The sequence below is a fragment of the Bufo gargarizans genome, chromosome 3 (genome assembly GCF_014858855.1).
Source record: "Bufo gargarizans isolate SCDJY-AF-19 chromosome 3, ASM1485885v1, whole genome shotgun sequence".
NCBI lineage: Eukaryota > Metazoa > Chordata > Amphibia > Anura > Bufonidae > Bufo > Bufo gargarizans.
The window spans coordinates 478,663,581-478,674,704 of NC_058082.1; the positions used below are offsets into that span (position 1 = coordinate 478,663,581).

Here is an 11,124-nt window from a genome sequence, read left to right on the forward strand (position 1 = left end):
CGTGGAAAAATCGGAAACTGCACCGTTTGGCAGCCGCATCCGTGAGCCGTGTTTCCTGGCCGTGAAAAAAATATGACCTGTCCTATTTTTTTCACGGCCAACGGTTCACGGGCCCATTCAAGTCAATGGGTCCGTGAAAATCACGGATGCACACAAGATTGTCATCCGTGTCCGTGATCCGTGTCCGTTTTTTCCTATCATTTCAATGGCAAACTTGACTTAGATTTTTTTTTCATTTTTCATGTCCGTGGATCCTCCAAAAATCACGGAAAACCCACGGAAGAAAAAACGGGCACGGATCACGGACCTACGGACCCCGTTTTTGCGGACCGTGTAAAAAAACGTTCGTGTGCAGGAGGCCTTAGGCCTAGTTCACACTTCAGTGTTTGGTCAGTGATTTCCATCAGTGATTTGTGAGCCAAAACCAGAAGTGGAGCCTCCACAGACATGAGGTAGACGGGAAAGATCTGCTCCTGTTCTATGTTTAGAGCTGCACCTGGTTTTGGCTCACAAATCACTGATGGAAATCACTGACCAAACACTGAAGTGTGAACGAGGCCTTATAGTGTGGAAAGTTAACTCCTTTATGTCTGCAGGGTAGTATTATCATCAGTATTCCTGTCATGAAGGCCAGGGTCACAACCACCCATGCAGTTCCAGTGACGTCCAGCAGGTGGCAGTGAAGCACAAGCGGAGGCCGCCAGCAGCTCCCAGCCCGTCTTCCTCTTCCTCTGCTGTCAGTCAGAGGCGCCACTGAACTTGCGGGGGCAGGCAGGCAGCCAGCATGGCCGCGGGAGTGTCGCCCCGGCTGCGGTGGGAGACGCTGGAGCAGAGGAAGCACGGGGGAGAGAACCTGTATTATCAGCTGCACGCGGAGAAGATGCAGCAGCTGCCCGCAGACGTGCACAGGTTCTGTGACCCGGAGACGCCCGCCCCCCGCAGGAAGGAGCTGCTCCACCTGCTGAGGAGCCTGGAGGAGGGCTCCAGCTGCCAGCGCCTGCAGATCCTCTTCTCCTTCTCCGTGCCCAGCCCCCAGGTGCTGGAGCTGCTGTGTGCCCTGAATGTGCCGCTGGTGTCTGCAGGAGCTGTGAGTGCACGGATGGGAGCTGCAGAGGTTTATGCCAGAGAAATCCTTTTCCTTCTCTCTTTATATCTCTGATACCTAAGGGTGTGTTCACATGTCACAGATTGAAAATCTGATTCCTACAAGTGCATTGTTTTTTGCAGAATGTGCTGTAATGTATTTCATTGGTGTTGCAATGTGACATGTTGCAACTGCGAATCCTTGGATGGATTTTTTTGCGACTGTCACGTCTCGGTCGCAGCACGCCGCTTTAGTGACGCTATTAAAATGCATTAAATATCGACGTGTAGCCTGACACTTAGGACCGTATTTTTGCTCTGTGTCCAATCTGCATTTTTTTGCAGGTCGCAGTTATAAGGGTCTGGAAAAAAATGGACAGCACACGAATGTTATCCGTGTGCTGTCTGCATCCGTGCGGCGGGTCGCAAATGATAGAACCTGCCCTATTCTTGTCAGTTTTGTAGACAAGAATAGGTTTTCTTACAGTAGGCCCCGTGAACATTGCAGGATGCGCACGGACCACGTCTGTATTTTATGGATATGGTCATGTGCAGGGGGCTATTTTCACACTAGCGTTTTTCTTTTCCGGCACTGAGTTCCGTCCTAGGGGCTCAATACCGGAAAATAACTGATCAGTTTTATCCCCATGCATTCTGAATGGAGAGAAATCCGTCCAGGATGCATCAGGATGTCTTCAGTTCAGTCACTGAACGGCGTTTTGGACGGAGGAAATACCGCAGCATGCTGAAGTATTATCTCCGTCCCAAATTCCGGATCAGTTGCTGGAAGGCATTAATTTATATTGAAATGTATTAGTGCCGGCTCCAGCATTAAAAATACCGCAATGCCGGATCCGTCCTTCCGGTCTGCGCATGCAGATCGCTGGAACTGCTTGCCGGATTACTCTGCCGCAAGTGTGAAAGTAGCCTTAGGCTGGGGCTACACAACACTCAGTCCCCCCCATCTCATGGCCATGAACTGAATGGGTTTACAGCGCAACTTGTATGAGGTGGCGTGCGGCCAAGATCGCTGTGAAGCCGCAGCCTAAATATCAGTTTCATTCCTCTGAATGAGGTTATTTTGGCAACAAGCGCATTCAGATGAATGGAACAAAATCTGCCGCATGTGAAAGCAGTTCCCAGTGCCCTGGGATGTGTGAACATGCCCTAGCGGCAGCTTCTAGTAGCTTAGGTTACTTTCACACTTGCGTTTGGGGTTCCGCTTGTGAGTTCCGTTTGAAGGCTCTCACAAGCAGCCCCGAACGGATCCGTACATCCCCAATGCATCCTGAGTGGATAAGGATCCGTTCAGAATGCATCAGTATGGCTCCGTTTCGCCTCCATTCCACTCAGGAGGCGGACACCCAAACCCTGCTTGCAGCGTTTTGGTGTCCGTCTGGCCGTGTGGAGCCAAACGGATCCGTCCTGACTTACAATGTAAGTCAATGGGCCGGATCCGTTTAACGTTGACACAATATGGTGCAATTGCAAACGGATCCGTTCCCCATTAACTTTCTGACTAACAATTAGACTTAGACTTTTTTTTTTAAATATAATGCAGACGGATCCGTTCTGAATGGATACCATTGTTTGCATTATAGGTGCGGATCCGTCTGTGCAGATACCTCAAAGTAGCCTTATAGATAGACTTCAGAACCCGTGAGTGGTAATATACCAATGCTAGGACCGCAACCCTTTGTGATGCACTTCTCCCACGCAAAGGGACTCAAGGCGTAGGGATTGTTGTGGATCGGGGGAGTCAGTGACTGCCATATAAGTGTCAGGGCTAGGGCTACTCCCCCCCCCCCCCCCCCCCCCCCCATGGTGAGGGCCTAGTAAGCGTGAGGAGTCTTACAGGCCAGGCAATGCGACTCTGGGGGAAAAAACGATATGCAAATGAGCCCCCTTTCCAAAAGAGAAAAGAAAGCTGAGCGTCTGATGCCACCAGATGTAAAGTCTCTTTCCTATGTCTGTACTCGACCTTTTAAACAGGCCTTGAAACGCTTTTCAATGGAAAAAACTGCAAAAATAAAATCTCCACATACTTGTTATCTCTGCATCCATAACGATCCACAACGTCCTAAAAAACTCAAGCCCTCTCATTTTCTTCTTTAAAAAAAAAAAAGGGTTTTTATTGTACAAATGTATTTGATATCAATGTAATCGTTCTGAGAATAAAGTTATTGTGTTATTTATGTCGAAAAATGAACACTGTAAAACTTATAACGTAAAAACTTTTTCCCATCTCCCTACCAGAAAGAGTTAATAAGTTATGTGTACCCCAAAATGGTGCCATTAAAAACTACAACTTGTCCCGCAGAAAACAAGCCCTCATAGGGTTAAATGTACGGAACAGTTAAAGTTATAGCTCTTGGAAGGCAAAAAGAAAAAAATCGCTTGGTCATTAAAGTGGTTTTCCCATCTCAAACAATGGGGGCAAATCTTCAGTATATGCCCCCATTTTCCTACCTTTGGGACCCGCAGCTATCTTTTAAACTGAGCTGGCAAAGAGAAGGAGGGCGCACCGTGCATGCTCTGCCACCCTCCATTGATTTCTTTGGGGCTGCTAAAAATAGCCAAACACAGGCTCAGCTTTTTCCATTGGCCCCATTGAAGTGAATGGAAGCGGTGGCCACACAAGCGCGGTGCGCTCCCATTTATTCTATGGGGGCATTGGAAATTGCCTAGCCAGGTCTTGGCTATTTTCGGTGGCTCCATAGAAATGAATGGATGGTGGCCGCTCAGTTTAAAAGATAGGTGCGGGTCAGACACCTATCCTAGCAATATGCCCCCATTGTATGAGAAGAGAAACACAACGTTAAGACTCAAAACCGGCTAGTTAAGGCAGTGGTGGCGATCCTATGGCATGGGTGCCAGAGGTGGCATTTAGAGCCAATATGCCCGTGACTTTTCTTGCCATTCATCACTATGAACAGCACAGGCAGTGCACTAAATGTAGGCAGACTATTATAGCTAAATGATAAAGTACGGTGCATGGAAGATATACTATAGTGGACTGTATATTCAGGTTACCGGTAAATCTTCCATACTGGCACTTTGCGAAAAATTAGTGGGTTGTGGGGTTGCTGATTGGGCACTTGGTCTCTAAAAGGCTTGTCATGACTGCACTAAGGGGTTAAGAGAGAGTGCAGAGATGTACACTTTACAGCAGCCCTACCCATATAGCAGACGGTGGCATGCCCTCACTGCTGGTCTATTACCCTGAATGTACCCATGACATCAGATGGCAGATTATTGGGCAGAAAACTACTAAGAGTAGATTCAGGGAAACCACAAATAAAATCTTTGTAGATTTCTCCCATCAGTACATCATAGTGGGTTGGGTGAACTCCTCTGGTTTTATACAGATACCCTTGTAAGTTAGGTATTTGTCTGGAAGCGGTGCGTGCCAAATAGTCAGCACAGTAAGAGGACGCAGAATCCTCACCCCGTTCTGCTGACGTTTCCTCCACTGCGCTGCTTACTTCTCCTTTGCTGTTTGTCCAGGGCACAGGATACTGGGAATTCTTGTTGCAGTCTCGTGGACTGGATGTAGTGGCTTTTGATCAGAACACCATTTTCCCCCCAGAGATGCGTTACACAGAGGTTCTGGTAAGAGAATTGCGGTGGAAGTGAAACCTCGTACCAATAATTCTGCCTTTTGATTTTACTTTTTGCGCAGTAAAATTAATGTGATATTTTATTCCATGGGTCAGTATTTCCATCAATGTAAGGCCGCATGCGCACATTGGGGACCGCAATGCACGGGCAACATCCGTGCAGCGGGCCGAACCCATTCAACTTGAATGGGTCTGTGGTCTGTCCGCACCGCAAAAAAATGACATGTCATATTTATTTGCAGTGCGGAACAAGTGCTTACGGTGTTCCGTTCCGTGACTATGTTCCGCATCTCCGGAATTGCGGACCCATTCAAGTGAATGGGTCCGCATGCGTGGTGCACACGGCCGATGGATGTGGATTGCCGACCCGCCGTTTGTGGGCCGCAATACGGCCACGGACGCACACCGGCCATGTGCATTAGGGCTAACTGTTTTGTTTTTTACATTTTTAAATTGTATTTTTATGGAACCATTTTGGGTCGCATTTGGTTTATTGATTAAAGGGGTTTTCTGGGAGTACAATATTAATGGCCTAACTCAGGGATAGGGCATCCGTATCAGATTGGTGGTGGTCCAACTCCTGGGACCCCCACCAATCAGCTGTTTGTAAGGGATGTAGCATTTTATCGAGCATTGTGACCTCCTATCAGCGTTCGTAGTATAGCGGCTGTGCTTGGCATTGCAGCTCAGGCCCATTCACTGTCCTGTGTATGCAGCTACCGATTGAAGTGAGCATGCACACTGTGAAAGGGCTTTCACTGTGCACACGCTTGCTTCACTTGGCAGCTGCACATTTAGAATTGTTGTGGAGTCTGCGCCGTAGAACAAAGGGTGAGAGCGTGCGCAATGCCAGGTGGGAGAGGCAACACAGCCAATACTAGTGATGTCTTATGTAGGGGTCACAGAGGCAAAAACACACCTCAGGCACTGTCTACAGGAGCAGCAGCAAGAAGCGAACTAGCAGAATAAACAGAATATGTATGGAAGTTTAGGAACAGAATCAGTGACCATAATACAGCAAGTAACAGAAAATCATTGCAAAGTGGCCAACCCCTCCACTTTCTGCACAACCCCCTTACTGGAGTAAGATTGGCAACATTTAAATTATTTTTTTGCTTTTTTTTTTTTAAACCACTGGCTTCAATCAGTTAGATGGACTAACCATAATTTTTGTGTAAACAAGCCCCAAACTCGCAAAGACTTTTTGTAGACCTTCCTGTAGGAGAAATTAAAAGGGTTTTCCAGGAATTTTATACCTGGATAGTTCATCAGTATCTGATCGGTGGGGTCCGACACCTGGGAGTCCCGCCGATCAGCTGTTTGTGAAGGCACTAGCACTTCTGTGAGTGCTGCGGACTTGTCCATGCTCACCAATGCACAGCGCCGGACATTGTATAGCGGCTGTGCTTGGTATCGCAGCCCAGTCCCATTGACTTCAATGAGTCTGAGCTCCACCTAGGCCTTGTGGCCAATGAACATGTTGTCACTAGCCTAGGAAAAGCTAGAGAAGGCTGCAGCACTAATAGAAGTGCCGCTGCCCTCCCAAGCAGCTGATCAGTGTGGATTCCAGGTGTCGGACATCCACCAATAAGATACTGATGACCTATCCAGTATTTGCCTATATCTTTGTGCAATTGACTAGCAGTGTGCTGTTACCTGTAGTTCTACTAATTCTATCCAGAGGATAGGTCATCATTATTAAGGGGGACAACTGTGGGGGAGGGGGGGGGGGGGGTTTGCTGGGTCATGCACAGCCCTTTTAAAGTCTCCTAGTATGAATTAAAATGAAATAAGTGTAAAAAAAAAAAAAAAAAAAAGTTTAACATTTTGTTTAAAAATATATACATATATAAAAATGTTAAATCAGCCCACACTTCAGGACCACTATTAGAGGAGGATGTGCATCGGCAGGTGGTAGTTTGAACCTGTGCAAGATTTTGAGGTGGAGGAGAAGGAAAGGATATTCAATAGCAAGGGGTAGGAGCTGAGATTCATTAACTGGGTTATCATGGTGTTAGGTCTCATCAATATGAGATCAGCAGAGTTCCAACATCTGGGACTCCCGCCGATCATCTGTATGAAGAGGCCACGGTGCTCAGTAAGCACCTCAGCTTCTTACTAGGCCAGTGACGTCACTGTACACGTGGCCTGAGCGCAGCTGAGTCTCATTCACGTGAAAGAGATTGAGCTGCCATACCAAGCACAGCCGCTATACAATCACAATGCTGTGCTTGGTGAGCTTTCAGGAGGTCATGGTGCTCACCGTAGCTGATTGCCAGGGGTCCCAAGAGTTGAGTCTCTGCTGATCTCATATTGATGTCCTATCCTGAGGATAGGACATCAATATGTTAATCACAGATAACCCCTTTAGAAGATCTGGAAACGCTCCCTGGGCACTTGGGGCCTATTTAGTGTATTGATTCAGACTTCTTTTTCTGCAAAGTTGAAACCCCATAAAGAGTACCAAAGGTGAACTGCAGCCCAGTGGGAATTGTTTACATGTGCAAACAAGGTAAGGCTGGGTTCACATGGAAGTATTCCACTGTATAGGCATACCTCATACACCCCCTTCCCATATTCTTTTGACAGCCATATGCAAACATTTAACGTGCTCGTCTAGGGGTTTCCTGACATATGCGCTAAAGGCAAGGGAAAAAATTGCGTGAACCTAGCCAGACTTTTACCTTTTTAAAAAGTAACAACTCATCCTTGTTTTCCAGAGAGGCACATGTAGAAAGCTTTTCCTTTTCCTTACTGTTTTGTTTTTATTTTGTCAACTGTAACAAGAATACAGTCATGGCCAAAAGTTTTGAGACCGACACGAATTTTGGTTTTCACAAAGTTGCTCCCTCAATGTTTTTAGATCTTTGTGTCGGATGTTTCTATGGTGCACTGAAGTATTCTAAACATTTCATAAGTTTACTTGTATTGACAAATCCATCATGTTTATGCAAAGAATCAATATTTCCAGTGCTGACCCTCCCTTTCAAGACTCTCTGGCCTGCAGCAATGACGACTGCTCGTGTTTCCTCAGAGGTAACTATGGTTAACAGAAGAAGACAATAGTTTCAAGCACCTTCCCTTTTAAAGCAACCAGTCTGCTCTTCTAATTCAATCTGTTTTACAGCATGATATCAGCTGCCTTGTGCTCATTAAAGGGAACCTGCCATCAACTTTATGCTGACCTCACTAAGAGCAGCATAAAATAGTGACAGAAATGCTGATGTCAGCGATGTGTCACTCAGGAGCTAAAAGTCAGTGGTTGCTGAGAACCAGCATCATAATCATTGCAGCACAAAGCTTGAAGAGTCAGATCTACCTGAGAAGAGTCCTGGTTCTTCCTAATCTCCTGCTCTCTCACCCACCTGCTGATGATTGGCAGTTCTCTCCTAGACAGAAAGGGAGAAAACTAGGTAGAAGACTGTCAGTCATCAGCAGGGAAAGCAGGAACTTATGAATAACCAGGACTCTTCTCAGACGGCCGTGACTCTTTTCCAGGCCCAGTCTGTAATGATTGTGATGTTGGTTCTCGGCAACCACTTACTTTTAAATGACAGACCGCTGAAATCATCTCACCTGTCTCTACTTTATACTGCCGTTAGTGTGGGCAGCATGAAGTTGATGTCAGTTTCCCTTTAACACTTTCTCCTTGGCTAACGAGAAGATCACTGAAATGTTGTTAGCAGGTAATTTTGTGGCAGTGGAAATAGGGATTTTGCGATTAACGGGGTTGTGCCATTAAGGGCTCATTCACACGACAGTATATTTGTGTCCGCATCCGTTACGTAATTTTGCATAATGGATTTGGACCCATTCATCTTAATGCACACTGTGTGTGGCCGCCTCCGTACTTCTGTTCTGTGGCCCCACAAAAAAGATAGAACATCTCCTATTCTTTGTCTAAATGAGGCCTGACTACTTTTCACTCTAATGTTTATTTTCATCGGTTGCTCTACCTCACATTTCTTTTTTGGATTTTTTTCTCTCACATTTTCCTAATTAGCATTTTCTCTTATCCCCCATGCTTGAATCCTACTTCCTGGTTTATCATGTGTTTGCTGTCCCATCATGCCTTAGGGCAGTGAGATGTGTCCTGACATCAGCAGGTTAAAAACTTTAGAATAAGGCAGTTTTGATAAATGGTGGTATTTAGGGAAAGGGATATAACCGTGATATCTGTTGGGCGGGATACATTTATATTAGTGGCGCAACCCCTTTAAGTTAATTGTCATGGCAAGAAATGACTTGGTAATTAATTGCAATTCATCTGGTTACTCTTCATTACAATTTAGAGTAAATGCAAATTGCCACCATAAAAACTGAAGCAGAAAATTTTGTAAAAGCCAAAATTTGTGTCCGTCTCAAAACTTTTGACCTCGACTGTATATGTATCACCACAGCCGAAATTGAATGAACATGCTCTATTTGTAGTATTTATTACACTGGTTTCAAGTGCAGCATCTGAATATACAACTTATGTTGTGTCTATAGACTGGAGGTCCTGAACTCTTGGAGCACTACCCAGATAGAGCCTTGTTTCTTGCCTGGCCTGATGCAGACGGTAAGAATTTTATCATCATAGGTGTTCTCCTGCTTGGTTTTGGTATGTCTTCCTCCTCTATAATTTACAGAAATGGTCAGAAACTGACTTGATGGTAGTAAAAATACACCTCATGTGCTATACATATGCCCTTTTTAGCACATCTAGTATCAAATTCTCGTTGCAGGTTATTGTGATTTTTAGTATAAATGTTGTATAAAGAATTTGCAGTAACTTTTTGATCTGACCAGTAGAGGTCAGTACATGTATTTGTAATACATTACTACAGGCTCCTGTGAAATTAAAGGAAAAAGAATAATGCTATAGAAAAAAAAAAGTTTATTAAAAAAAGAGTAGGGTTCCAGAATAATTTCACTGATGGGACCTTTCAGAAATGTAGGTTACGACCAGCGTATTGATGCCGTCTTACAGTATATGTGATGTTTTACAGAATCTTCCCAGTTTTCTCTGGATTGTCTGGCTTTCTTCAGGGGTCACACACTTTTCCATGTGGGGGAACTCCTTGGTGAAACACTGTCTTCCAACCCCTGGGGTCAGTCCACCTCACGTGCCTTCCAGCTTTCCCTGGCTGAGGACTTCTGCTGTGTGAAGCGGTTTCGGTTGCCCAGCTGGCCAGGGCAAGTGGACTCCTTTAGCGTATGGAAACGGAAGAATCCCCAGTTTGTGCTCTGTGATGGGGCTCATTTCCAGTATGTGGAGACTGATTTCGAAATATAGCCTGTCAAGTATATTATTTTTGCACACAAACATAACTGATAAGCCACACAGCTTCCATGGTGATGGCTGACCGTGACTGATAATCTCTTGTGTCGTTCTCACTCGAACACAGTGAATTCATACGTCTTCCAGCAGGACTGAAAGAAATCATATTAAAATATTAACTGAAAAGTCAGCAATTAAACTACAGTGAAGGAAACGTAGCTAGTTCATAATTAGGCAATTTTTCCCCATTAATAACCAGACAATAATTTTTTTTTAACATGAAGTTTTGGAAACTGTTGGGTTATTCAGGCATTTTTTTGTTGTTTATTTCCCCATGATACTGGGCCTTTATGTTTATCATTTCTACATCAGTTTTGTGATATTAGTGAAAAGAGTAAAATAAAAATAAAAAAAGAGATGTTCTCCACATTTTCAAATATAAATAAGGCTACTTTCACATTAGCGTTTTTTTGAGGATCCGTCATGGATCTGCAAAAATGCTTCCATTACAGTAATACAACAGCATGCATCCGTCATGAACGGATCCGGTTGTATTATGTCTTATATAGCCATGACGGATCCGTCGTGAATACTATTGAAAGTCAATGGGGGACGGATCAGTTTTCTATTGTCAGAGATAACAGATCTGTCCCCATTGACTTACATTGTGTGTCAGGACGGATCTGTCTTGCTCCGCACCACATCGTGGACAGAAAAATGAGATGGGGACGCAACCGAACGGAATGGATTTTGGTGCGTTCAGTTCAGTTTTGTCCCCACTAGCAATGAATGGGGACAAAACTGAAGTGTTTTCTTCCGCTATTGAGAGCCTGTGATGGATTTCAATAGCGGAATTAAAAAGGCTAGTGTGAAAGTAGCCTAATAGCACAAAATTCTGCTAACAATTTTTGTTTAAAAGCTGTCTCCTTTCCGTTACTATAGTTTTATATAGAGAATATATTGTTTTGGCTTGTAGGGTGTGGGGCTAAAAGCTGTTTCCTAAAAAAAAAAAATTGTTTTGTCTTTATTTTTACCGTATTTTTTGCTCTATAAGCCCCCCCCCCGCCCCCCCAAAAGTGGGAGGAAAATTGACGTTTTTACACTGATACACCGATGCACAGCGTTGCCGGCGTGTGTATCAGCGAGGAGGGGCTGGGG

General features: G+C 44.9%; 1 protein-coding gene across 2 annotated transcripts; it reads left to right on the plus strand.

Moving 5' to 3' along the window:
- Nucleotides 1-739: 739 nt before the first annotated feature.
- On the plus strand, nt 740-10,371 carry LOC122932412. Of its 2 annotated transcripts, XM_044286793.1 has the most exons (4): nt 740-1,087; nt 4,591-4,695; nt 9,195-9,264; nt 9,695-10,369. In XM_044286793.1, exons 1-4 carry the CDS (start codon nt 785-787, stop codon nt 9,979-9,981), a joined length of 765 nt encoding a protein of 254 aa, XP_044142728.1. In that variant the 5' UTR covers nt 740-784; the 3' UTR covers nt 9,982-10,369. The 2 variants fall into 2 exon arrangements, with proteins under 2 accessions (XP_044142728.1, XP_044142729.1); XM_044286794.1 differs by lacking the exon at nt 4,591-4,695 and having other exon boundaries at nt 9,695-10,371.
- The last annotated feature ends 753 nt before the right edge of the window (nt 10,372-11,124 follow it).

Bases quoted from the DNA above. Each gene is read 5' to 3' on its own strand.
- LOC122932412 (XM_044286793.1), top strand. From the start codon at position 785: ATGGCCGCGGGAGTGTCGCCCCGGCTGCGGTGGGAGACGCTGGAGCAG. The intron at 4,696-9,194 runs GTAAGAGAATTG...TTGTGTCTATAG, and splicing joins TGCGTTACACAGAGGTTCTG to ACTGGAGGTCCTGAACTCTT. The intron at 9,265-9,694 runs GTAAGAATTTTA...GATGTTTTACAG, and splicing joins TGCCTGGCCTGATGCAGACG to AATCTTCCCAGTTTTCTCTG.